The sequence below is a fragment of the Carcharodon carcharias genome, chromosome 8 (assembly GCF_017639515.1).
Source record: "Carcharodon carcharias isolate sCarCar2 chromosome 8, sCarCar2.pri, whole genome shotgun sequence".
Classification (NCBI taxonomy): Eukaryota; Metazoa; Chordata; class Chondrichthyes; order Lamniformes; family Lamnidae; genus Carcharodon; species Carcharodon carcharias.
In genome coordinates this window covers 140720366-140746683 of record NC_054474.1, presented here as the reverse complement: position 1 = coordinate 140746683, position 26318 = coordinate 140720366, and the positions used below count along the sequence as shown (strand labels likewise).

At 41.5% G+C, this 26318-nt stretch overlaps 2 protein-coding genes across 3 annotated transcripts in view; one reads left to right on the top strand and one right to left on the bottom strand.

Moving 5' to 3' along the window:
• LOC121280849 (protein Niban 2-like) overlaps positions 1–4656 on the top strand; it is a 203873-nt gene extending 199217 nt beyond the window's left edge. For both annotated transcript variants that reach the window (XM_041193136.1, XM_041193137.1), the window contains one exon: positions 1840–4656. In XM_041193136.1, coding sequence (XP_041049070.1) covers positions 1840–2573 — 734 coding nt within the window. In that variant the 3' untranslated portion in view covers positions 2574–4656. The remainder of the gene's footprint in view (positions 1–1839) is intronic.
• Positions 1–26318, bottom strand: part of slc31a2 (solute carrier family 31 member 2) — a 95362-nt gene that overhangs the window by 11503 nt on the left and 57541 nt on the right. The gene's annotated exons all lie outside the window — the stretch shown is intronic.

Sequence of the window (26318 nt, the reverse complement as noted above, 5' to 3'; positions counted from 1 at the left end):
CTTTGCACAGAACAATCCAATACCGACACCCTGTACCCACCCCACCACTATTGAGTTGGTTGAGGGATGTTTGCCTAGAAAGTTTTCAGAACCTATTGGCACTTGGGTTATTTCCCTTCAGTGTCCAAATTACATGAATTTCAAATTAAAATTGCTACACACTTCAGCTATGAAGAAGTTCAATTTAATTGCTGAGTGCGCTTTTCAGGCCAAATTTAAATTGTTTTTACATTCTTAACTAAGTTGGCTGTCGGACTTATTTTGGAAAATAAGGGAAGAATTTTCCGGGTGGGGGCAGGGCCCGCGTAAAATGATGCGGAGTGACATCGGGCAGGTGTCACGACATCACTGTGCGTCATTTAGATTTTCAGTTTGGCAGGCACGCAGCCGACTCGGCTGCAGATCCACCAAACTGTCAAAGGCCTATTAAGGCCTGTTTAGAAACTAATTAATTAAAATGGTTAAATGAGCTGCCCGTCCAACCTTAAGGTTGGCGGGCAGGTGAAGAGCCCAGGCTCAAGTTTTCAAGAAACCTCATCCACGGGCAGGATGAGGTTTCATGAAGCTTTTATAAATTAAATAAAGTTTTCTATTAATGTTCCTTGACATGTCCCAGCTCGTGTGACACTGTCAGATAAGGGGATATGTCTTATATTTTCTTTTCTGTATTGAGCTTTTAAAAATTTTAACTAATCTCCCTGAGGCACCTCAGTGCCTCAGGGAGATTCCTGCGCTCTTTCACACGTGTGCGAAAGAGCAAAGGTCCCGACTCAGGGAATCCCCCTTGCCTCATAGGGAGCGCTCAGTACTTCCGGACAAGCGTCACGCTGGGCGGGCCTTAATTGGCCCAGCCACGTAAAATGGCGGCGCACACCTGATCAGGGGGGTGCTGATCGGGTTCACAATCTCTCCCACCCACCACTGCACAACCCTCCTGATGGAGGGAAAATTCAGCCTTAAGTGTTTTGAAAAACTACTCAGAAATGCTTTGAAATTGGTCAATTTGACAAAGCATTGCATTAATAGGACTGAATTTTTTTCAAAATTACTTCAGTGCATATTAGATTTTAGGACGTAGAAGACAGCATTGCCCTCTTGATTTTTAAAAATTAGAAAAGAAAGCTTGTATTACTGCAGCCCACTTCATAATGTCCACCGTTCTAAAGCTCTTCGCAAACACATTTTTGAAGTTTAGTTGCCATTGTGTCGGGACAGCAGTCAATTTGTGCACGGCGAAGTCTCTCAAACAATAATGGGATAAGTGACTGGGTTTTGAATTCATCATTTGTGGGTTTTCTCTGGATTTTGTGCTCCCACACTAGCGTGAAATCATACAGTGAAGTATTCTTATTGACTGCCCCACAACCCCCTTATCAATCAAATTTTAGATACAGTCAAGTGTAGCACTAGTTATTTGGAATGTATTGTTGAGCTGTGAACAAAATCCTGTAGATCACATAGCCGCAGCTGAGACACAGATCTGTACTTTGATGCATAAAGAGATAATAACGCAAGAAGGTTTTGATCACCTGGAGGAATTGGGTAGCAAGAATATACTGCAGGTCTAGAATATCTTGGAACTTGAATGGGCAAATCACGAGTGAATCACAAAAATCCTGTGCCGAACTTCTGTATGATATGGACGCTTCTGTTTGTGGTCTTGTAACCAGTAATTGCAATACCCTTCAGAACAAACTAATTTGCACCCATCACGTGCTGCAGGAAAATATTGAATTGTACATTACTTAACAAATGCTAACTTTAACAGGGTCAGCCTAAGAAGGCTTGCTTTGATTACAGTGGTGACCATGTTATAACTTGTGTTTTTCTTTACATTAGCCGTGAAGGAAGCAGCTGTTCAAAGAAAGCATAACCTCTTTAGAGACAGCATTGTGTTGTCCAACAGTGATCCCAACCTGCTCCTTCTTGAAGACCAACCTATCAACTGGAACAGTGAGTTTGGCAACCAAGAAAGCAGTGGGCCTGAAAATGCAAGTGATAAACGGAAAAGGATGAAGCAGGTGGTATCAATGATTCAAGATGATGGCATTTCCCATCCCGAGGAGGTTGACGTTATGGATGATCTCAAAGAAGTATCGGAAGAGGAGCAAGTTGGAAGTGATGACTCATCAGAGCCTTGCAGCCCAGTCAAATCACCCGATAGTGTCAAAGAGATTCGTGACCTGTTGACAATAGCTAAAATTGAAACCACTGAAGAACATGCACCAGCGGAGAGTGCCCTGAGCAATGGAGCAGTTTGTAAGAGTGCAAAAGTACCTGAGAGGAACCCTTCTGAAGAAACTGAATCCAAGTTGCTCCAAGAGCAGCACCAGGCATCAGTACAGTCCTCCTCTTCAACTGAGAAAACAGAAGATGGCATCAGTTCTACTACCAGCACTCCAGTAATGATCTTGCCTGAAGAAAATGAGTCACACCAAGAGAAAGTGACTGTTTGCCAACAAGATTCTAACGATAAAGAAACTGGAGAGGAGGTTTCTTCAAAGATCACTGAAGCTGCAGAAGATTCTCATGAGGCATGTAAGCAAGTACAAGAAACAAAACCAGAATCTTAATTGCTGGAGAATAGATTTGGCTGCAGTCAGTACTGGAATTCCAAAAAGAATTGTGTGGCTGTTAGCCTTGAATGCAGTTTCCCGACTACTGCAGTGGTAACGCAATGGCCCTGAAGTTCACTTGAGAACTGTTCCAGTTCCTCACCATAACTATGAGGGGAGATTGGCAGAAGGCCTGCAGAATTTCAGGGCTGCTCTGTGTGGGTTTTTTCCTGTTCATCATCACATTGTAGAGTTTCCGCACCAAAATGCCTAATGGTGTACGTTCCATCTTGGGTGCTTGTTTTCTTACTCTGCAGTATACGTTAATACAGTACATCCTGCTTAGTGTCCTTTTTTTTGTTATACATTGCAATTTTATTTTCTGGCGCTTCAAGCATTTTCATTAGACCTCCTTCATTTGAGCAGATTTTGTTGTTTGATTCCTGATTTGGTTTATTATACTTAAGCCTGCATTTTCGCACTTATAGTTTGTCATCTTATCATGGTCAGATGCCACCCGTGCAATAGGATCAGAATCCCCATGTAGTGCTCAGTTGTTAATGCAGAATAATGGTTTACTCACTTCACCATAACGTCATTAGAAAATGGTTCATCTTGATTAAATTGAGAGTGTTACTTCACATCAGGATCATGCTGTGTTAATGTCAGTTGTGTACCAGGATAAGGTATTACAGTTTTCAATGAATGAAACACAAAAGATAATTTGCTATTGGTAAATGCTCCTTTGTTTTTGAGAATTGCTACATAATGTTGCTTGCATTTGTTCTTTGAGACTTGCTGCATTTTCGTCTATTTTATGCAATGTGGCACCATTAAATCAGTTATAATGATCTACTAGCTATTTAGGGAAAATACTTTAAACCAAAATACACCTTTTCTGTACTGAGATTTTGAAACCTAATCTACAATCAAGAATTAGTTGCAATTAATGGTGTATTATGTATTTGTGAATTATGTGCCATAAAATTCTTATTGTTCAGCAATAACCTATACAGCAATATTGACTGCCATGTTTACAGTCGCTAGATTCTGTCTTACAAGATTGACTAATGATCATATAAGCCTCTTGCATTGTTTTCATTGACAAGTCTATCTAAAGTACCTTTAATAATTCACTGTAAAAATGAATGTGGTATGATGGAGTAATTAAACTAACAATGGAAAAGTGAATCATCATAAACTATAGCAAGCATTTCTAGGATGCATTTTTACAGGCAGAATCTCTCTCTAGTCGTATATTTCTGAAGCAGGTTTGCAAGTCTGTTCCAGTATTCACAAACATCCCAGACAGTGTAAATTGTGCTAGTTACATTTTTTTTGTTTAAAGTAAGAAGGGGAATGAGTCCAAGTTCACTTTCAACCATACAGTAATTGACGAACAGCAACTCTTGTGGCAAACATGCCAAAGCTAATGGCTCTTAAGTGTGCAATCCTGGTCAATTAACTGTTAGACAGTTGGTTAATATGTTAATATGGAGTAGAGAAACAACCATGGAATATGGTTTCCATTGGTGAAAGGGAGTCCAGATTTTTTAAAACTGCATTCTACCAATTCTATGCCACGATTTTAGGCCAAATATTCCATGACCTGCTCATTAGAAAAGAAGTTTCTTTTATTTAAGAGATTTTATTTCATATTATTTTGCTTAAATGCCTATTTAACTATTAAATATTGCTGGAGTCTGCTTGGGATAAGCAGTTGAAGCTTGTTGGCATGACCTTTAGTTTGACACTAAGTGGGCTTTTTCTATTGTATTATAGTTTATGATTAAAGGCTTTCACTGACTGGACAGGAAATAAAAATATATAAACGATTTTTTAATTTTATTGAAATGCGTACTATGTTCAAAATAATAATGCTGGTGTGCCCAAATCTGTACCATCCCAGTTAGAGGCATGTAACACTCCTTTGTTTTCCTCTCTCTATTGCTGCTTTCAACTTGAGGGTTTTACAGATGCTACCAGTGATCATGATACCTGGTCACCCCTGAATTGTGGGTTCCCATGGATGCTCAAAAGTATTTTATTAAGCTGCCTTTTTGCAAAATATGAATTTAATAAAGTTTTCATTAGGACCAAACTACCTTTTTGTTGTGTGCATATTTGATTAAACATAGTATTTTTCCTGCCTTCATGTGCCGTAAGCAGAGGGTAAAAGGTTGGAGACCACCATTTCTTGAAATATCTTGATTCCTTTAGAGAATGAAGAAAGGCCAACTACATTCACCTCAGGACCTGGAATCCATGAAGGCCAGACTCTGAAGAAAGAAAGACTTGCATTATTCTAGCGCCATTCGTGACCACAGGACGTCCTAAAATGCTTTATAGTCAAATGAAGTACTATTAGAAGTGTGGGGTCAATGTAATGTAGGAAGCATGGCAGTTAATTAGCACATGGCAATCTCCCACAAGCAGCAGTGTGATAATGATCAGATGTTTGTTTAATGATGTTGATTAATGGTTAGATATTGGCCAGGACACCTAGGATAACTCCTGTCTTCTCTGAAATAGTGCCATCCATCCTGAGCAGGCAGACAATTCATCCAAAAGACAGCATCTCTGACAGTGCAGAACTTCAGTACGGTAACGGAATGTTAGCCTTAACTTTTGAGCTGAACTTCTGGTATGGAACTTGAACCCACCACCTTCAGACTCGGTGCCAATTTAACCTTGGCTGAAAAATGTTCTTGGGATGTTTACCTTGCCAGTGAATTGGCATATAAATATTTGAAGAGAGTCCTGCACGTATGCCTCTGCTACCATGGTTTCGGCAACGTTATTTTCATGGTCAACCTTTCCTCCCACCTGCATTGCTTTCCCCTGCCCTCCCCCCACCTCCCACCCCATATGTTATTGTGTGCAGAAAATTTACTTCTAAGTGCATATGTTCAGCAAAAGAGTGTACTACGTGCAACTAAATTAATTCTTCAGTACAGCACAATCATTTTCTGTTTTTTAACTCTTCTGCCTTTTTGTAGATCCCCAAAGTAGGTGGCTTGATGTTGGGTGTTGGTTAAGTACCAAAATGAAGGCTGAAGCCAACAAAGTGATTCTAACACAGGAAGTAGTTGAATGAGAAGACCATTACTCCCAACATGTTTGCTACTGCTCAAGTCATAGATTTAGTTACCTGTCTTCTCAACATATTCAATTCTCTTTGTGTACATGTCTTACTTGTACCCATTTATACTAAGTGTTTCAACAGTCTTGTGTGGTATAAAGCACATCATAAGCCTTTCTTCAGCATTTGGACATCCTTCAAACCCTATATGAAATTTTCCAATATTAATAGGTCCCGTGAATTATTTTTTTGTGCCCTAATGCAAAAGGGTTCCTGCTGTCATTGTGCCTATTATATATGCCCCATCGCCCCATGGTTTGAACTATTGCTCACTTAATTCATGATCCATCAGATCAGTCCATTTTTCAGTAATTAAATTGGAGTTTGGTAAAAGAGGTTATTCCTAAAGGATGTCTAACCCTGCCCTGCAGTATCATGGGCCTCTCCCCACAACCTTTGAACCCAATGAACCTTAGGTCCTTCCCAGTGACCTTTGACTGTTAAACTAGTGAATGATGAAGAAAACGAAATCAATAATGTTCAGCAAAAATAGTTTCTCAAATTTACATAAACCCATAAGTAAATGGCATCAGCATCCACATGAAAAATGATTTTGTTGTGAAATTTTTTTTTGAATACACTAGCTTCAGTAACAGATCATTAACAGTGATTACTTACAGCCAAGCATCACAGGCACGAGTGAAAAAAAGAGACAAAATTATTGTAAGCTTTTACAAAAGATTTATTATCTGCCCTTGCCTTCTGTAACTTAATAGGTTCACTTTGATTCTGATAACTGTAACCAATTAAAGCAAGAGCAGAACTCTGAATAGTAAATTTTATAAGAAGCTTAATTCTAAAAGGCAAAAGGTATACTTAACATATGACAAACTTTTACAACTTCAGTTAGGTGATCAGTCCAGATTGAAGTGCCAATTGGCCTCTCATTCCTCACTTACTTTTCCCAGAAATCCTGTCCCAGGGAGCACTCACTACCTCTTGTAACTAGCCTTCTCTTTCCCGCTCTTTTTTTCTCTCTTATCTCATGACTAACTAGCAAGGATGGTTCTCAACCTCTATTTTTAACCCTCGAGTCGGCATTATCTCATCTCAAACTTGTAATTAGTCAATTGCTACTAGATTAATTTTATTGGATGTAACCATTTACACTCACTATCTCATGAAGTGGAACAATGAGGCTATTGTGTTTCCTTATCTGAATCTGTGCAAATCCTTATGCATTGCCCTGCACCTGCTATACACCGTCAAGGACAAAAACGAAGATTTGCACCCAGTGGTATCTGATTGCTCCCTTACCCACGGACAAAGTTTACAGCAACAAATTTATACTTTTTAAACTTACAGACATTGGCGTATTCCAGCCTTAATAACTACTTGGTTAATTACTTATTCTTCAATCATAACCGAATTGAGGTATGTTATTTATTCAATCATCTGTTTCTGGCTGGTCACTAATTACAATTCTTGTTCAATACATGTGTGTGGTTTTGTAAGTTGTATAGTTATACAGATTACAAAACAGCTTCTTTTGACAGGGTTAGTACAAAATGGCATCTTGACCTTGTTAGCTTGCTAGAATGAATGTCATGTGAAAGCGTCCTAAAAATGGTCAAGTTAAACTAAGATCTATTGGCCAGGCCTACTTACACCATAGAGACTGGAGCGAGAATGACTAAGTTGATAGTTTTGAATACTTAGTGCCTCCCTGCTATGAATTACCTTTGGTGAGGGTATAGTAAAGTGAATAGCTCACAGGAGGAAAAGAAGCCCTTAAAAAAAATTCTAAATATGTTTTACAGTATGGCAAATGTTATCTAAATCAATATTTTGTCCTACAGTAGGTTTAATTAATTGCATTCTCCAAATGGAAGATTAGATAGTGAACATAATTATTTCTTTTCACAAAACTCTAAGTTAGAGCTGGTGACTTCAGGAAGGGGGTTGCAGAGCAGTACAGATTCTTGCAAGGCAAGAAACATGATGGGTGACAAAAATACTCAAATGAAGAAAAAGATAATCAAATGTGTCAATAAGACTGGGATCAGGAAAAGGCTAGGAAAGTACAGAATGAACGGGGAAGCAGGAAAACCTGCTATCGAGAGGGACAGAAGTGAATTAGCTGACGTGTTCATTTAAAAAACAATTAAACTCAATGGATACACATTTGTTTGGACTTGAGCGTTAACTTATTGAAGCCAGCCACTGAAGTCGTTTCCTGCTACACCATCTAGCATATTGCAGAGCTTTATGAGTTAACATACACAGGACAGTGAACATCTCAAATGGATGAAAGCAAATATCTCACCAGCCTCATTGTCAAATGGCAGCTGACATTCCTGTCCACAGTTACCAGGTGAACATGACCAGTACATTTGCATATGTTATTTTTCTGTACTGCAGACAGGTTTTAACTGACTTTGGTACTTTTGCCAATTTTAGCGGGAATGAGAATGCTATTGAGACAATTCCAGACCATTTAAAACTTTTAAGGGATTCCCATTTTCTTCACAATGTATCCTTTGTGTGGAACAACTTAGAAAACTGGTTTCCTCCTATGATAAAATGATGCCAACATATTTAGCAAACCCCTAGACTCAAAGTTTAGCAAGGTGGTTGCCTTGATTCTGTTGTGTTATCGCCATTTGGTTTAATTTGGAAAATTCACTCAATGTCACAACTGTTATCATGTTTTATTTTTGCTTTTGAGATCAGAAGCTTCGTGTTAACACGAATAAGGCTATGGACTCAATACCTCATTTCAAACCCCAATGCATGCTGACCCCACTAGGATTATCTACTTTCCTCTCCTCTAACTCAATATGTCTTTCAGAATTACAGCCAACAAACAGCTTTGACTCTTTCAATTTGCGACACTACTCAGATCACAGAATCACAGAATTGTTACGGTGCAGAAGGAGGCCATTCAGCCCATTGTGTCTGCACTGGCACTCCAAATAAGCATTATGACACCATGCCATTCTCCTGACTGTTCCCTGTAACCCTGCACATTGTTTCTATTTAAATAATTATCCAATGCCCCCTTGAATGCCTTGATTGAACCTACCTCCACCAAATTTCCAGGCAGTGCATTCCAAACCCAAACCACTGATTGAGAGACGTTTTTTTTTCCTCTCACCACATTTGCTTCTATTGCGAATCACTTTACATCTGTGCCCTCTCGGTCTCAATCCTTTTACAAGCAGGGACAGTTTCTCCCTATCTCCTGTCCAGCCCCCTAATGATTTTGAACTCTTATCAAATCTCCTCTTAGCTTCTCCTTTCCAAGGAGAATAGTCCCAACTTCTCCAATTTATCTTCATAACTGAAGTTTCTCATCCCTGGAATCATTTTTGTAAATCTCTTCTGCACTCTCTCCAATGCATTCACATCCTTCCTAAAGTGTGGTGCCCAGAACTGTATACAGTGCTCCAGCTGAGGTTTAACTGGTGTCCTGTACAAGTTCAGCATAACCTCCTTGCTTGTGCACTCTATGCCCCTATTAATAAAATCTAGGATACTGTATGCTTTATTAACTGCTCTCTCCATCTGTCCTGCCACCTTTAATAACTTACACACATATACTCAGGTCCCACTGCTCCTGCACACCCTTTAGAGTTGTACCCCTTATTTTATATTGTTTCCATGTTCTTCTTACCAAGATAAATCACCTCACAATTCTTTACATTAAACTTAATCTGCCACCTATCTTCCCACTCCGCCAACTTGTCTATGTCCTTTTTAAGTTCTACATTGTCCTCCTCACAGCTTACAACACTCCCAAGCTTTGTATCATCGGCACACTTTGAAATTGACCCCCGCACACTAAGATCTAGATCATTAATATATATCAGGAAAAGTAAGGGTCCCAATACCGACCCCTGGGGAACTCCACTACAAACTTTCTTCTAACCCAAAAGATATCCATTAACCTTTACTGGCTGTTTCCTGTTACTCAGCCAATTTTGCACCCATGTCGTTACGGTCCCTTTTATTCCATGAGCTATAACTTTTCTCACCATGTCTGTTGTGTAGCACTGTATTGAATGCCTTTTGGAAGTCCATATAAACCACAGCAACAGCATTAACCTCATCAACCCTCTCTGTTACCTCTTCAAAGAAAACTCCAGCAATTTCGTTGAACACTATTTTCCTTTAAGAAATACATGCTGGCTCTTCCTAATCTACCTGCATTTTTCCATGTGACTATTAATTCGATCCCAAATAATTGTTTCTAGAAGCTTCCTCACCACCAAAGTTAAACTGACTGGTCTGCAATTGCTGGGCTTACCCTTGCAATCTCTTTTGAACAAGGGTGTAATGTTTGCAATTCTCCAGATGAATACAGCTTTGCCAACATATTGAGTGCTTCAGTGTATTACACAAGTATGCATTTCTATCAGCATTCAGGACATGATTTACCAGCCATGATGTTGAATTACTTAAGTACCAGTGCAACTATAATACTAGAATCTACCCAACAATGTGGAAAATCCCCAAGAATGATCTGTAAACAAAAGACAGGATAAATCCAATCCTACGAATAATTGTCCCATCAGTCATTTCTCAATCATCAGCAAAATGATGGAAGGTATTGGAAGACTTTGGAGAGAAAGGGAGGTTGGAGATGGGGATCATGGTTTTCGAGGATGGTGGAGTCATGGGTTGGTTTTTGCAGGAAATGGTGGCAGATTTAAAGGAGAGATGGACAGAACTGAGAAAGCGGTAGTAAGTTAATGGGGGAGATTTTTTTTTCCAAGGACAAGTAAAACAAAAGGAGTAATTGACAAGGCAACGTCAGATTGCCATATGGAAAATGAGTTGGGAGCAATTGGGGAAGAATTGAGACTGCAGAAACTTCTGCAGAATGGGGCATTAAGCAAAATGATGCAGTGACAGAAAGATGTTCCTTAATGTTATAGTACTGGGCTTGTAACCCCAAGATCAAGAGTTCAAATCTCACAATGGCAAACTATGAAACAATGTAACTTCATCTGAAACAGATGGAAACGGGTTTGTAGTCGAAAGAGTTACAAAGTCAAAAGGTTAATTGAGTCAGTGTTGCCCTCTATTGGTTGGATTGAAAAAAATAATGACCAACAAAAGTGAAAAAACAGGGTAAGGTGAAATGTTTAAGTTCACCAGATACAGTTGAACTCAAATTTGCTTTATCTGTAATGTGTTGTGTACTTGTTTAATCTGTGATCAAACAATAGGTCTCTAATTGCTTTTAGTAGCAATTTACTGAAGTGGCAGGATATTTATATTTATCTAACATTCAGTGAGGCAGTAATGGATAAGTGAAATAAAATAGCAGCATTTGGGAACGTGGACCTTTTTGGGTGCATTGATTCCATAGTGTCAGTTTTTATTGTAACCGATACATACAGTAAATTACATGTCTTAGTATATCAAGATCCATTTGCTAAATAGCTTAAATTTCAGAAAAATGGCCCTCTAGTTCTGCACTAAGGAAATGAAATGCATCTTCACACAGTGATAACAGAAAAAGCCTAGGGTACCTTCCTGCACTAAGTGTTCTACTGTGCCTATTTTTCCACACAATTGGACAGAACAACCCGCATCTGTTCCGATGATGCTACCTTCAAAAACAGTTCCTCTGACATGTCCTCCTTCTTCTTTAACCGAGGTTTTCCACCCACGGTCGTTGACAGGGCCCTCAACCGTGTGCGGCCCATCTCCCGCGCATCCGCCCTCATGCCTTCTCCTCCCTCCCAGAAACATGATAGGGTCCCCCTTGTCCTCACTTATCACCCCACCAGCCTCCGCATTCAAAGGATCATCCTCCGCCATTTCCGCCAACTCCAGCATGATGCCACCACCAAACACCTCTTCCCTTCACCCCCCCCATCGGCATTCCATAGGGATCGCTCCCTTCGGGACACCCTGGTCCACTCCTCCATCACCCCCTACTCCTCAACCCCCTCCTATGGCACCACCCCATGCCCACGCAAAAGATGCAACACCTGCCCCTTCACTTCCTCTCTCCTCACCATCCAAGGACCCAAACACTCCTTTCAAGTGAAGCAGCATTTCACTTGCATTTCCCCCAACTTAGTCTACTGCATTCGTTGCTCCCAATGTGGTCTCCTCTACATTGGAGAGACCAAACGTAAACTGGGCGACCGCTTTGCAGAACACCTGCGGTCTGTCCGCAAGAATGACCCAAACCTCCCTGTCGCTTGCCATTTTAACACTCCACCCTGCTCTCTTGCCCACATGTCTGTCCTTGGCTTGCTGCATTGTTCCAGTGAAGCCCAACACAAACTGGAGGAACAACACCTCATCTTCCGACGAGGCACTTTACAGCCTTCCGGACTGAATATTGAATTCAACAACTTTAGGTCTTGGGCTCCCTCCCCCATCCCCACCCCCTTTCTGTTTCCCCCTTCCTTTTCTTTTTTTTCCAATAAATTATATAGATTTTCCTTTTCCCACCTATTTCCATTATAAAAAAAAATTTTTTTTTTACATCTTTTATGCTCTCCCCACCCCCACTAGAGCTATACCTTGAGTGCCCTACCATCCATTCTTAATTAGCACATTTGTTTAGATAATATCACCAACTTTAACTTTAACACCTATGTGTTCTTTTGTACTATTGTTGTTGACATCTTTTGATGATCTGCTTCTATCACTGCTTGTTTGTCCCTACAACCACACCCCCACTCCACCTCTCTCTCTCTCTCTCTCTCCGCCCCCCACACACACACCTTAAACCAGCTTATATTTCAACTCTTTCTTGGACTCGAACTCAAGTTCGGTCGAAGGGTCATGAGGACTCGAAACGTCAACTCTTTTCTTCTCCGCCGACGCTGCCAGACCTGCTGAGTTTTTCCAGGTAATTCTGTTTTTGTTTTTGTTTTGGATTTCCAGTATCCACAGTTTTTTTGTTTTTAACCTACAAAGTAGTTGGGTTAGTGGGATATCCCAGTTACTATTTCAAGGCTGCAGACTTACCTACCTAACCTGTACCTGGCACACTTTGCTTACCCTTTAGTAACAAAATAACATAGGAACAAGACAAGGTCATTTACTTCCTCTGAACTGTACTGCTATAATTCAATGAATTTGGCTGCTCTATAACCCAACTCCATGTGCCTTTGCCCCATATTCCTTAGATTTTTGCTAACCAAAGGTATTATCAATCTCAGGTTTAAATTAACAATTGGAAGAGACTTCCAAACATCTACCACCCTTTGCATGTGGCAGTGTTTCCTATCTTCGTTCCTGAATGTCCAGACTCTTATTTTTAGGCTCTGTTCCCTAATCATGGATTCCCCAACAAAAAAGAGGCAAGAAGGTGGCCCACTGAAGCTAAATCCTAACATAGTAATTATGGTTTTATTTAGTGTGTAATGTACCTTTAAGAATAATACATGTTAACGAAGATCCCATGATCAGTAGTAATCAATAGGAGAGTAGCATGGGCTACCTCAGCAGTCAGTGTAGCAATAGAGTTGGAGTTGAAAACACGTGTGTAGTTGCTGCTGAGTACATTATAAATAAACGTAATGTTTCCACCCAAGAAGTGTCTGCAGATCAACTCTATCATTAGTAGCACAACTCGGCCACCCTACAACACAGTCTTTCAAGCAGTGAACTATCTTATGAGCTTTATTTGTCCTAGGAAAAACATATTATCCTCAACAAATATTCCCAACTGCATGTTATCAATAACTTTCCCATATATACGTTATTTCCTTTTTTTGAAGTTTGTACATTTAAGATATCTAATGGACCAGTTATACAAGAACTAAATATTGCCAATGTTGAAAATGTGAAATATAAGTGCTGGAAAAACTCATTCATCCGAACCTGTCAATGACCTGAAATGTTAACTGTTTCTCTGTCCACAGATGCTGCCACACCTGCTGAATATTTGCAGCATTTTTTCTTTTCAGATATTTTCTGTACATTAGCCCTTGTGATCACACATCACATTGCAAATGAATGTCACATTGTGCCTGTGCCTTGCAATTTGTAATAGCAAAGGTAGGTTTGTTTTGGCCAGACCAGAAGATCATCCACTATCATTAGATGCTTATATTGTTCATGACACTTTTGTAGGAGCTGGTCAGTCGGACTGTAGTTTGACCAGCCTTCTTGGCAAAATTTCCTGAACTGGGTGCACTCTGCATCTTCTGTGCTTTCCTTGTGCCTTGCAGCTTTCATTCGGAGACTGGTAGGGAGGTCATTATGATTGATGAGAATGCTTCCACCTCGGACACAAGTATGAAGTTCTGAGCAAGGTTTGGTCAACCATATCTCTGAAAAATGTGTCAGCTGTGGTCGGCGATTTCCCTGATACATACATAGCTCTGTACTGGTAACACGTCAATCTAAGTCTGAAATGTGTGCATTAAGGCATTTTAATGATTTCTGTCAAATTCAAGGGTGACCAATGGTCAGTCTTGATTTGGAATAGTAGTCCCATCAAGTAACTGGAGAACCTCTGACACCCAGGTCTTTTTGATGCACAGGCCGCTGCCAACGCTTTCTTCTCTATTGTTATATAGCATTACTCCATTTCTGTCAATGCTGTGGAGGCAAAGACAGGCTTCCTGCCATCCTTCTAGACTTGAATGAGTACAGCTCCAAGGTCTGAGGATTCAGTGGCCGCCACGGTGGACAATGTGGGATCGTAATGCACCAGCATGTCTGAATATATAAGCCTTTCTTTTATCCACTGAAATGCATTGGTTTGCTCAGTGCCCCAGAATCACTGTTGACCCTTTCGTGAAAGGTGTCTCACTGGTTTGGCATTGCTAAATTTGGAATAAAGTTGCCAACTTGATTGACCATTCCAAGGAACCTCTGAACATAAATAACACACTTTGGTTGTGGAAAGTCACTGATAGCTTTTGTTTCTTTTTTTTGAGGGTCTACCATTATGTCCCCAAAGAATTTGATAGTTTTTGGCAAATTCATATTTCTTGTTTAAAGTGAGACCTGCCTCTTGGGGTGCTTTGAGAACTTAATGAACTATGTGATCTTTCTCCTGTCTTGTGGGTTCGTGGATAAGCTTGTCATCCATGTGCAAATTACTCCTCGCTTGCCTTCTAGAATGTTTAACATAGTTCGCCGGAATATCTCCGGAGCTGCTGATATCCTGAAGGGAAGGCGGTTAAAACCGAACCATCTGAAAGGCATAATAAATGTTGTTAACAACCTGGATCCCTGGTCCAGGGTGTTTTCCAAAACCCACTATTAGCATCAAATTTAGTGAAGAGAATGCTGTTGGCAAGTTTTGCCAACCTGTCATCCATTGGGTGCATTTCCCTCAGGACTGCTTTGTTTAATGTTGAGGTCTGTGCAAGCCTGAGCTGACCATTCCGTTCAGGTACTGTTGCAAGCCCCGAACACCAGCATGTTGGCTCTGTGACAGGCGATACGACACCTCCTTTGTAACATTCTGCCAAGTTCCTCTTTAACTTTTGGCAGCTGTAAGTTTTAGGGGCATTTAGCCTCCAAATCCACTTACTTACTATTAATTTGCTCTTTTAAGACTTTAACCATTCAGGCAATAGGAGACAAGATAGTGATGTAACTCAGGAAACAATTATTAAGCAATAAAAGTTATTCTCAATAAAGTTGCTGGCTTAACACCGGTTCTTGCTTCCCAATTCAGCCGAGGGCATGAGGCGATATGGGGTCTTTATTCTCTCTCACACCCCCCTTCCCCATGTCCTCTCCCATAACCCTCGTGCCCACTCTCACTTCCTCGCACACTGTTGTGCTCTCTCCCACCAGCCCCCCCCGCCCCCCTCAGCTCGCTCCCGCCACCCCCTCCCCCACCTCTCCAGAGTCCTCTGGTCTTCTGCTTTCAGCTGACAGGCGGCCTTTCATTTCAAATGCTCCATATGTGCCTGGTGGCTCAAAGCTGGTGCTTTTTAATTCTATCCAAACCACAACCCTTGCGCATGATCATTGATATTCCTGATTTGGCTCGTGCAGTGCGTGATCAGGCCCTGATTGGCTTAAGAGTTGCATGATCAGTTTCTGATTAGTTTCTCGGTGATTGTCATCGACTGTATCATTTTGTGTTGTCTCCTCTAAGGTGTCAATTAATCATTGGAGCATCCCTTTTCCTGTTATCTTTTATCTGTTAGCTTTTTCTGTTATTTCGTTAAATTTTACAACTTTCTTCTAAGATAACTGGGGCCTTAGAATAGTTTTGATGCCTGCTTATTTGAGATAAGAGTGTGTGTGAATGTCTAGTTTTAACACTGGAGTCATCGTTCCAGAGGTCTAATTGGTCTATAGGTATCAGTATTGTATGTCCTGTTGGACGCTCATTAAGATAGGTGCTTAACAGAGCCTTTTGGTTGTGAGAACTGCTTTGCCATTGTATGTTTTTGTTGTATCTGCTAGTGCTTGGTACAAGTTGATGAAAAATACAGAATGGGGCATAGCCTTACACAAGTTACAAAATTACAGAAATTACCCTGTGTCTATATATAATTAGTGCTTAAAGATGATCGGTGTGCTAAAATTAAGGCAGCAAGATTCACTTAAAAATATAACGTGACACATTCAAATAATGCATATTCCTCAGTAATAAGAGTCATAAGAACTACATAGCTGCAAAAGCTCATTACAGATCTTAATTCTAAGCCTACAGAATCAAAGATGGTTACATACTGTGAAGGAAAGTTCCTGCTTTTTAAAAAAAAATTAAGTTAAACTACACTAACTTAAGGCACAAGATTGAATGTTTTACCACCTGTTTTTCTTTGTGCATAGGCCTTTGAATCTTGGGGGAATACAACCGATGAGTTTTAATGGCTGGGGAGGTTGGTCCCCGGTCCAGGACTGTTCAACCTTGACGTCTTGCATCACTGGCTTGGGGCCATGTGGTTTTTCTCCCCTGTCAAGTTTAAGTGAGGCTGCTAACGAAGCCCAACTCATGTGATGTACTAGTGTCCCATAATTCAGCATAATATATTGGGTTAATATATTTCAATTACTTGGTTACTACACATAATTAAACTAATAATTATCAAAGTTTTTCTACACAGCAGTGGATGTGGTACCCTCCTGGGAGTATGTAGACATACAGGTGCAGCATCTTGAAGCAATGTAATATGATATTCATGCTGGTGCTTACCGAGCCCCTGAAAGAGCTGTGGAGATTGTTCGCAGAATTCTGTCCTGTTTAGGACTTTGTTCACTTTTTGCAGAATGCCCAGTTGGACGTATGCATTTCTGCTTAGTAAGAAATGCTTTGGTTGTAGATGTGGAGGAGCTCTGAAATCTGGCACCCCTTGTGGTGAAGGGTGGCAGTTATCTGACCTTTTACTTGCAGATTTGTGCTACCTGGACCTTGTAGTTTAAGGTTTGATGGCTGGATGGGAATTATTTTGAGTCATGCCAAATGATCACTCAGTATTGTAACACCAGCTCCAGTGTCAAGTTTAAAGTCAGTCTTAAAACCTTTAATTCCCAAAGTGATGGACCAGAAGTCTTGTTCATGATCCTTTGCTTCTCCAAGGAACTCTGTGATGTCTTTGCTTATTCACAATATTTATCTGTTTTGTGGTGTAAAGATGAAACCACTCAAAGTCTGGGAGTTTTCAGTAAGCAAAGGGGTTTACTCAAGCATATGCTGGGAGGACACAGCTTGTCTCAGTGTGTCTCCCTGATACAAAGCCTGCATTGCATATTTATATCTTTTAGGTGTCACATTTCATTACACTGCCTAGTACAACCGCCAGTTTATATTTAATGAGTGTAATTATTCAGGCTGCAGGTGTCTCTCTTACCTTACTGGGAGGCTGGGAAATGCCTCAGTTCTAATGCCTCCCAGTCTGTGCTCTTATCACACTAACATTTGTTTACTCACTCTGTGAAGGTCATTAAGTTTTATGACTTGTGATTGTTGGTTGGGTTCTCACAGCACCCATACCCATCATGCCTATATGTTGGCTATATTTCCCATCATGCTTAGAGCTCTCAGAACTACACTTAAAGCTATTAATGCTCAAATCTACATTGGTCTACTTTTAAAGCTGTTAATGCACATCTTAATATCAGTTTTAATATCGAATTATTCCAATTATCCCACTTCAGTCCATCATCTTGAGCCTTCAGTCAGGCACTACCTGGCCCAGGAGGGATCTTCCCAAGATCTTCTGCCAACCAGAATCTCTAGGGATCATACTAGAGTCCGGTGGGCTTTGGGTCTGCTACCCTATTGTTTTCTTACAGTTTTGCCTGAGTCCTACTGACCTAAGCTAGGCCCAGAACCATAACTTCATTAAATTGCAAAACCCTCATAAATGTTCTCGATTTTTGTATTCCTGGGAGGGGGAGTTTCAGTTTCAGTGGATACCAAGGTATACTCTTTATTAGCCAGCATTACCATCCATACTGTTTGGGATACCATCAGTCTCTGATAATACCAAATACAGGGACTAACTATTAAGACTGCAACAGATGCAATGACTGCTGTCACCCTCCCTATTTCCCACCAGTTATTATGGATTCTTCCCATCCAGGCCGACTACTGCCTGTGTCCTCCAATCTCCTGTTTTCCGGTGGCCAGATTCACCAGCACTCTTCTCCTCGTGATTGCTTGACAGCTTTGTTCCATAAGCCTCCTGATAGTGATAAGGGCCCTTTCCACTGCTACCCGAGCCATTGGACCTGGGGTGTCGTCGATGTTTAATGTACTGTCCCACGATAGACTGAGTACATAGCCAGTGAGGGCCCTGCCTGTAAGGTGAAAGTCCCCCACAGTAAAGGAGTCAGAGATCTGTAAGCATAAGCTGTGGTTATTAGTATAAGGTCTAATACCTCCACAGCCTCATGTGTGTGTTGAGGCGCAGTGCCAAATCTTATATCTTCAATATCTGACCTAACGTTATCTATAAAGTCCTGAGCCAACATGTCACATGCCCTCCCCTTAGACTGAGTCAGTCATATTAATGATTTCTAACCTCTCTAGCATACCTTGCCCTGAACTTGTATAGCTGCAATTTTATTCAGTTCCCTGAGCTGCGAATCTCAATCCTCCTGCGGTCTCTTTTGCCACGCAGGAAGCATAAGCACTGTAACTTTTTTGTTTTGGCCAATAAGATCAGGTTGAGGTTGATCAAGTTGTCGGTTACCTCCAGTGTACCAATAGTAACATCAGGCAATATCACTTTGGGTTTCCCAATTATAATTATCCCATCCAGGGGTGGTGACATTTTGGTTAGACACTTAGTGGGTTTCTGATACCCGCAGGTTGACAAATCAAAACACCTCATATCACTACAGCCAAGCCGATTAACAACATTTATACATTGCCCTTGACAATATTGTCCCCCTAATCCCGACTCCCAAATAAACGGGGGCAGATTAGTCCATTCCACTGTAACATTCATTGGACACATATCACGCCCAAGCTGGTGTTGTACACTCCCTTTATGTCCACATTTCCAGCTGTATCATTAGCGTAAAAGTCAGGGCGATGATACCAGAGTCAGATTGTGCCCTTTTGATAACATAACCTGAATAACATGACCACCAGCCATGACTCTGAAAAATCCAAATGCTCTATTTCCTTATCCACTCTCCGCTCCCTCCTTTAGGCAGCTGCACGTATTGCCCTGGATGCAGGCAAGTGGTTTTATTGATGGTCACGGTGGGCAGCTCCCATTGCTGCTGTTATTGTTAAGAGGGTGATTACTGCTACTGTCCTCCAGATTGCCATTGCTCTGAGCATTTGTCTGAAAAAAATAGTTAAGCAAGCTGCTGGTTGCTTTCTTGCTGATTGAGAGATATAAAGTTTCACCTGTGCTTCAAAACGCACACATGTGTCACTAGTCATTATTATCCAGTAAGGTCCTTGCCATTGCAAGGTAGCTCCTAGTCCTTCCAGTGCCCCCTTAACTTTATCCCTCACTTCTAGCATGTCCCGGGGGAGCCACTCCATCTCATTTCTTTCCTGGTCCGCTACCTTCTGCTGCTATTTCACCTTGGACCTCAATTCCTGAAGCTGCCGACACAAATCTACAATGTATCTTCTTATCCTATCTTTCAATGGTCCAGTATCTTCACTTTCAGTGGCAGTTCTCTCTGAGAGCTGCTTAACTCTGCCTGTCATCATGGTGTTATATAGAAAATAGGAGCAGGAGTAGGCCATTCGGCCTTTTGCAGGACCACACAAGTGTTAATCCTGTGGTCCTACTTTTTGTAGCTCGCAGGCATATTAATATGGTCAGTCATATATACAGTTAGCCTCCTTCCAGTGCTTCCTTTACCTGTATCCATCTTGTGGTATGTTGAGCATTATTTCTCTTTACTCATCAATTGCCTCAACCATGGATTCCTTGTACTTTTACTTTAATGTTTTTTACTCCCTCTGACTATGATCATGTTAAGATTCTCTTAAAGTCAGTTTCTCTATTGCCTTGATTGTTTTAAAATGTTTCCTTACTCTTTAGGCCATATTAACCATTTTCATGTCAGAGGGTCTCTGTCTCTAGATCTTTGCTTATCTCCCCCTGTATTGTTCCAATGTCTCAGATGATGGCCAGATTATCAATTTCAAGTCTCTTTAAAAAGTTTGTATTTTGTGTCCCCTTTCCCTAACTCTATCTCCTTCCCTTAATCATTTCCTCACACTGTTTTACACATGCAATGGTTGCCATCTTATCTTGTTCAGGTTGTCTAGAGAAACTTAACAGTCCAATAAAGTATTCTCATATTTTTAAAACAGAAATCAAGCATACAAATTAGGAGCAGGAGTAGGCCACGTGGCCTCTTGAGCTTGCTCTGCCATTCAATAAGATCATGGCTGATCTGAATGTAACCTCAACCACACATTCCTGCCTACCCCCGATAACCTTTCATCTCTTGTTAATCAAGAACCTATCTAGCTCTGCCTTAAAAATATTCAAGGACTCAGCTTCCACTGCCTTTTGAGGAAGAGTTCCAAAGACTCATCACCCTCTGAAAAAAATTCTCCTCATCTCTGTCTTAAATGAACAACCCTTTATTACTAAGCAGTGACCCCTACTTTTAGATTCTCCCACAAGAGGAAGCATCCTCTCTACATCCACCCTGTCAAGACTCCTCTTGATCTTAAAGGTTTCAATCAAGCCGCCTCTTACTCTTCTAAATTCCAGTGGATACAAGCCTAACCTGTCCAATCTTTCCTCATAAGACAACCTGACCATTCCTGGTATTAGTCTAGTAAACCTTCTCTGAACTGCTTCAACTGCATTGACATCTTTCCTTAAACAAGGAGACCATACTGTACACAGTATTCCAGATGTGGTCTCAACAGTGCCCTGCACAACTGAAGCATAACCTTGCCACTTTTGTAATCAATTCCCCTCACAAAATATAACATTCTATTAGCTATTTGATTCCAGGTATTAACATGTTTTGCTTCTTTGCCTTCTTCCCCTTAAACAACATTTTATTTTCTCACCAGTAACCCACTAAATGGTTTGACTTTTTTTTCATTTTAAAATTATTCCAGATTCAAGGAGCAGCATTGTTGAGCTGCACTCTTTAACTCTGCCAAAAATTGCATTTCTGCCAAACTTAGTCAAGGGGTTCAGGATTATCTTTATATTTTGGGAACAGGCTTACAAGTACATTTTAAACTCCTATTTTTTTCTTCAGAACAGAAGCTTGCAGCATTTGAATTAGTATCAATATTGTCAAATCTTTTTTAAAATAAAAATTCCTTTTCCTTTTGAGAACTTTATCTGGAACCAAATCTCAAATCTTTAAACTTTATAAGAATGATAATTTACACTATCAACATTAAAACTGCCTCTTGTGTATGAATTTGTATCTGGATTAAAAGTCCCATATGTTTATCAAACATTTATTCTTTATCTTAGATGGCATCATAGTTTTTCAAAAGTAACTTGTTAAAAGGTCTGATACTCATCGGTTCATGTGTTTGTATCAGGTCTCCTTACCTGAATGGTTGAAGTCAAAATTTTTTTAAGGTAAAGTAAAGCTCCTGTGGCATTGAAAATTCACATATAAATTCTCAGGGTGGAATCGTCCCACATATGCACCAAGTGTGGTAACGGGCGGGTAAAATGTCGTTATACCCACCAGCCGAATAGAGGTTTTTCACGCCGTATTGTCCCAAACCTCCTGCATTAATTTTGCATTCCTGGGAAACATGCCATTTCCATGGTAGGTGGGCTCTCACTTGTCCACCACTCCATCACCTCGCTGCTTCATCATGTCAGGCACCACATTTAAAGTACAGCCGCACCCAGTGCTTCCAGCCCAGGGCTGGAGCAAACAAGACTGCAGCCCTCGAGTGCCTTTTGGGTGTTGTAGAGGCCCATTCTAATGTCCTCCACCCCCACTCTGGCTGCAGAAGGGGCAGCTACGTTACTACTCCAGCTTGGTCGGCGGTCGGCGATGGCAATGGTGATCAGTGCCAATGTTGCACAGAAGGGGTTGGCCATCCAATGCAGATAGAGGATGAATGACCTCATCCATGCCGCCAGGGTAAGACAACCATCTCATCATTCTAAACTCTCACACTCGAGCCTATCACACATTCACTGGCATTTCACTCTCTGCCAGCTCAAGGGACGTATCACCCATTCTCTCACACAAGCCCTCACTTGTCCATCTGGCCTCACCTCTGGAGACTGCCTCCTCAGCCCTCACCATCTTGAGGCCACTTGCACAGATCAACGTGTGCCCCCCTTCCCCTCCTTCCCCAATACAGCTGTCATCCTGCAGCCTCTTCCTTTGCCTGAGATCATTTCTCCACCTTCCCCAAGCAAGACCTTGCCCCGCAATCATTGAAAAGCCACCCACATATGCCTGATCTGATAGATAGAGACCGACCCATGAGCCCGCTAAAAGTGATTAGGTGCTGTGAAACCTAGCACTGATGACTGCAAGTGCTAACCAAAGCAAGGTAGGCAAACAAACCTTGAAGTCCCGAGAAAAGTGCAGCCCATCAAGCCCACCAGCCTTATATATGCTGTTGTGAATCACATTGGTGTGTTTTCCTGCTGACGTAGGCAGACAAACCAGTGGGGGTTTGAGTCCGGCTGGCTGTCCTCTTAATGATATGTTGATGTATTTCAATGAGGTTCCTGATTTCCGATGGCAGGGAATGCCACCTGCCATTGACGAGAAGAGCGGACGATCGCAAATTGGTTTCACTATGTTGTGAAACCAACCTTTTGGACTTCTCACCATATCATCCACTCACGCCACTGAACATGCCCGCCATCAGCGGGCACAGAAAATCCAGGCCTTAGACTTTTAAATCTGCTAGAAATCTTATTACATTTGCATTTATCTCTAAATACCACTATAGAAATAGAAATATAGAAATAGGAGGTTAGCCTAGATGAATGTGTGGCTGGAGAGATGGTGCAGGAGGGAGGGCTTTAGATTTCTGGGACATTGGGACCGTGTCTGGGGGTGGTGGGACCTGTACAAGGCAGAAGGGTTGCACCTGAACCGGAATGGGACCAACATCCTTGCGGGGAGGTTTGCCAGTGCTGTTGGGGAGGGTTTAAAGTAACTTAGCAGGGGCGTGGGATCCTGAGTGGAGGTTCAGCAGGGAGAGATGCACAGCCAAAATTAGAAGAGAGAGCAAGTAAGCCTAGAAGGCATAGAAATTATAGGCCAGTTAAGGAAAAAGTGGGATTGGTGAGGTTGGATGATATTTATTTTAATGGAAGGAGTGTGACAAATAAGGCAGATGAGTTAAGGGCACAAAGTAACACACAGAAGTATGATGTCATTGCTGTCACAGAGATATGGTTGAGAGAGGGGCAGGATTGGCAGCTCAATATGCCAGGATATCGGATCTTCAGGCAAGACAGGGAAGGAGGTAAAAGAGGAGGGGGTATTGCAATTTGATCAAGGAGTCATTTACAGCAGGTAAGGAAGGATGACATCTTAGAAGGCTCCTCAATTAAGCCAAATGGGTAGAACTGAAAAGCAAAAAAGCAGTAATCACATTGCTGGGTGTGCACCATAGGCCCCCAAAATGTCAGAGAGAAATAGAAGAGCAGATATGTAGACAAATTTCAGAGAAGTGTAAAAGTAATAAGGTAGTAATAGTGGGGGATTTCAACTTCCCCAACATTAACAGGGTTAGGCATAGTGTGATAGGTTTAGAGGGAGCAGAATTCTTAAAATGCATTCAGGAGAGCTTTATAAGCCAGTATGTAGAAGATCTGACAAGGGAAGGGGTGGTCCTGGACTTAATGTTAGGGAATGAAGCCGGGCAAGTGGTAGAGGTATCAATGGAGGAGCATTTTGCAGATGGTGATCATAACTCTGTTAGATTCAAGGTTGTTGTGGAAAAGGAAAAGGATGGGCCAGAAATCAGAGTTCTAAATTGGGGGAAGGCTGATTTTAATAAGATCAGTTATGATTTGGCCAGAGTGTACTGGGAGCAACTACTTTTAGGTAAATCTGCGTCAGAGCAGTGGGACTCATTCAAGAAGGAAATAGGGAGAGTACAGGGCCAACATATTCCAGTAATGACAAAGGGTGGGACCAACAAACCCAGGGAACCCTGGACATTGAGGGATATACAGGATTGGATAAAGAGAAAAAAGGAGGCTTATGGCAGATACCGAGGGCTCAAAATAGCGGAAGCCCTAGAGGAGTATAGAATGTGTAGGGGGGATCTTAAAAAAGAAATTAGGAGAGCAAAAAGGGGGCATGAAAAAGCATTGGCAGGTAAAATAAAGGAAAATCCAAAGTTATTTTACAAGTACACTAAGAGGATAACTAGGGAAAGAGTAGGGCCCATTAAGGACTATAGTGGTAATTTGTGTGTGGAGCCAGAAGACGTAAGTAGGGTTCTAAATGAATGCTTTGGTCCGGTGTTCACAAGTGAGAGGGACGACGTGGGTATAGAAATCAGGCAGAAGGACTGTGATATAATTTAAGAAATTAGCATAGAAAGGGAGGGGGTGTAGCAGACTTAAAAGTAGATAAATCTCCAGGCCCAGATGAAATGTATCCCAGGCTGTTGAGTGAGACAAGGGAGGTGATAACGGGTGCTGGCAATAATTTTCAATACCTCTCTGGCCACAGGAGAGAGGTGCCAGAGGACTGGAGGGCAGCCAATATGGTACTATTATTCAAGAAGGGAGGAAGGGATAAACCAAGAACTATAGGCCAATCAGTCTAACCTCAGTGGCGGGGAAAATATTGGAAGCAATTCTGAAGGACAGAATTAATCTTCACTTGGAGAGGCAGGGATTAATCAAGGTCAGCATGGTTTTGTTAAGGGGAGGTCATATCTAACCAATTTAATTGAATTTTTTGAAGAGGTGACCAGGTGTGTAGATGAGGGCAATAGATTTGATGTAGTCTAATTGGACTTCAGCAAGGCTTTTGATAAGGTCCCATATGGGAGACTGATAACGAAGGTAAGAGCCTATGGGATCCAAGGCAATTTAGCAAATTGGATCCAGAATTGGCTGAGTGGCAGGAAGCAGAGGGTGATGGTCGAGGGGTGTTTTTGTGACTGGATACCTGTGTCCAGTGGGGTTCCACAGGGATCAGTGTTGGGTCTCTTGCTGTTTGTGGTATATATAAACAACTTAGACTTGAATGTAGGTGGGTTGATCAGTAAGTTCACGGATGACACGAAAATTGGTGGGGTGGTAAATAGGATAGCAGATTACAGGAGGATATCGATGGGATGGTCAAATGGGCTGATCAGTGCAAATGGAATTTAATCTGCATAAGTGTGAGGTGATGCACTTGGGCAAGACAAACAAGGCACCGGAATACACGATGAATAGTTGGACCCTGGGAAGTACCGAGGATCAGAGGGACCTTGGTGTGCATGTCCACTGGTCCCTTAAGGTAGCGGGAAAGGTAGATAAGGTGGTTAAGAAGGCATATGGGATACTTGCCTTTATTGGCCGAGGCATAGAATATAAGAACAGGGAGGTTATGCTGGAACTGTATAAAACACTGGTTAGGCCACTGCTAGAGTATTGCATGCAGTTCTGGAATCTGCATTATAGGAAGGATGTGATTGAACTAGAGAGAGTGCAGAGGAGATTTACCAGGATGTTGCCTGGGCTGGAGAGTTTTAGTTAAGAGGAGAGATTGGATAGACTGGGGTTATTTTCCCTGGAGCAGAGGAGATTGAGATGTATAAAATTATGAAGGGCATAGATAGGGTAGACAGGAAGGAACCTTTCCCCTTGGTGGAGGGATCAATAACCAGGGGGCATAGATTTAAGGTAAGGGGAAGGAGGTTTAGAGGGAATGAGGAGAAGAATTTTTTCACCCAGAGGGTGCTGGGAATCTGGAACTGCCTGAAAGGGTGGTAGAGGCAGAAACCCTCATAACATTTAAGAAGTATTTGTATATGCCCTTGCGATGTCATCGCATACAAGGATATGAGCCTGGTGGTGGAAAATGGGATTAGAATAGTTAGGTACTTGTTTTACCGGCGCAGACTCGATGGGCTGAAGGGTTTTTTCCTGTGCTGTAGACTTCTGACTCTAAATTCAAGGGACCACTCTGCTCGAGGCGAAATGGACTAATTCAGAAGCTGCTAGTGGTAAAAAGGAACTTCTTGCTCGCCTACAAAAGGGCGGTGCAAAGTCTGGTTCGGTTCAAACAAAGGCTGGTATTGCTAGAATACCTTTGATTTGTCATTTTTGGCT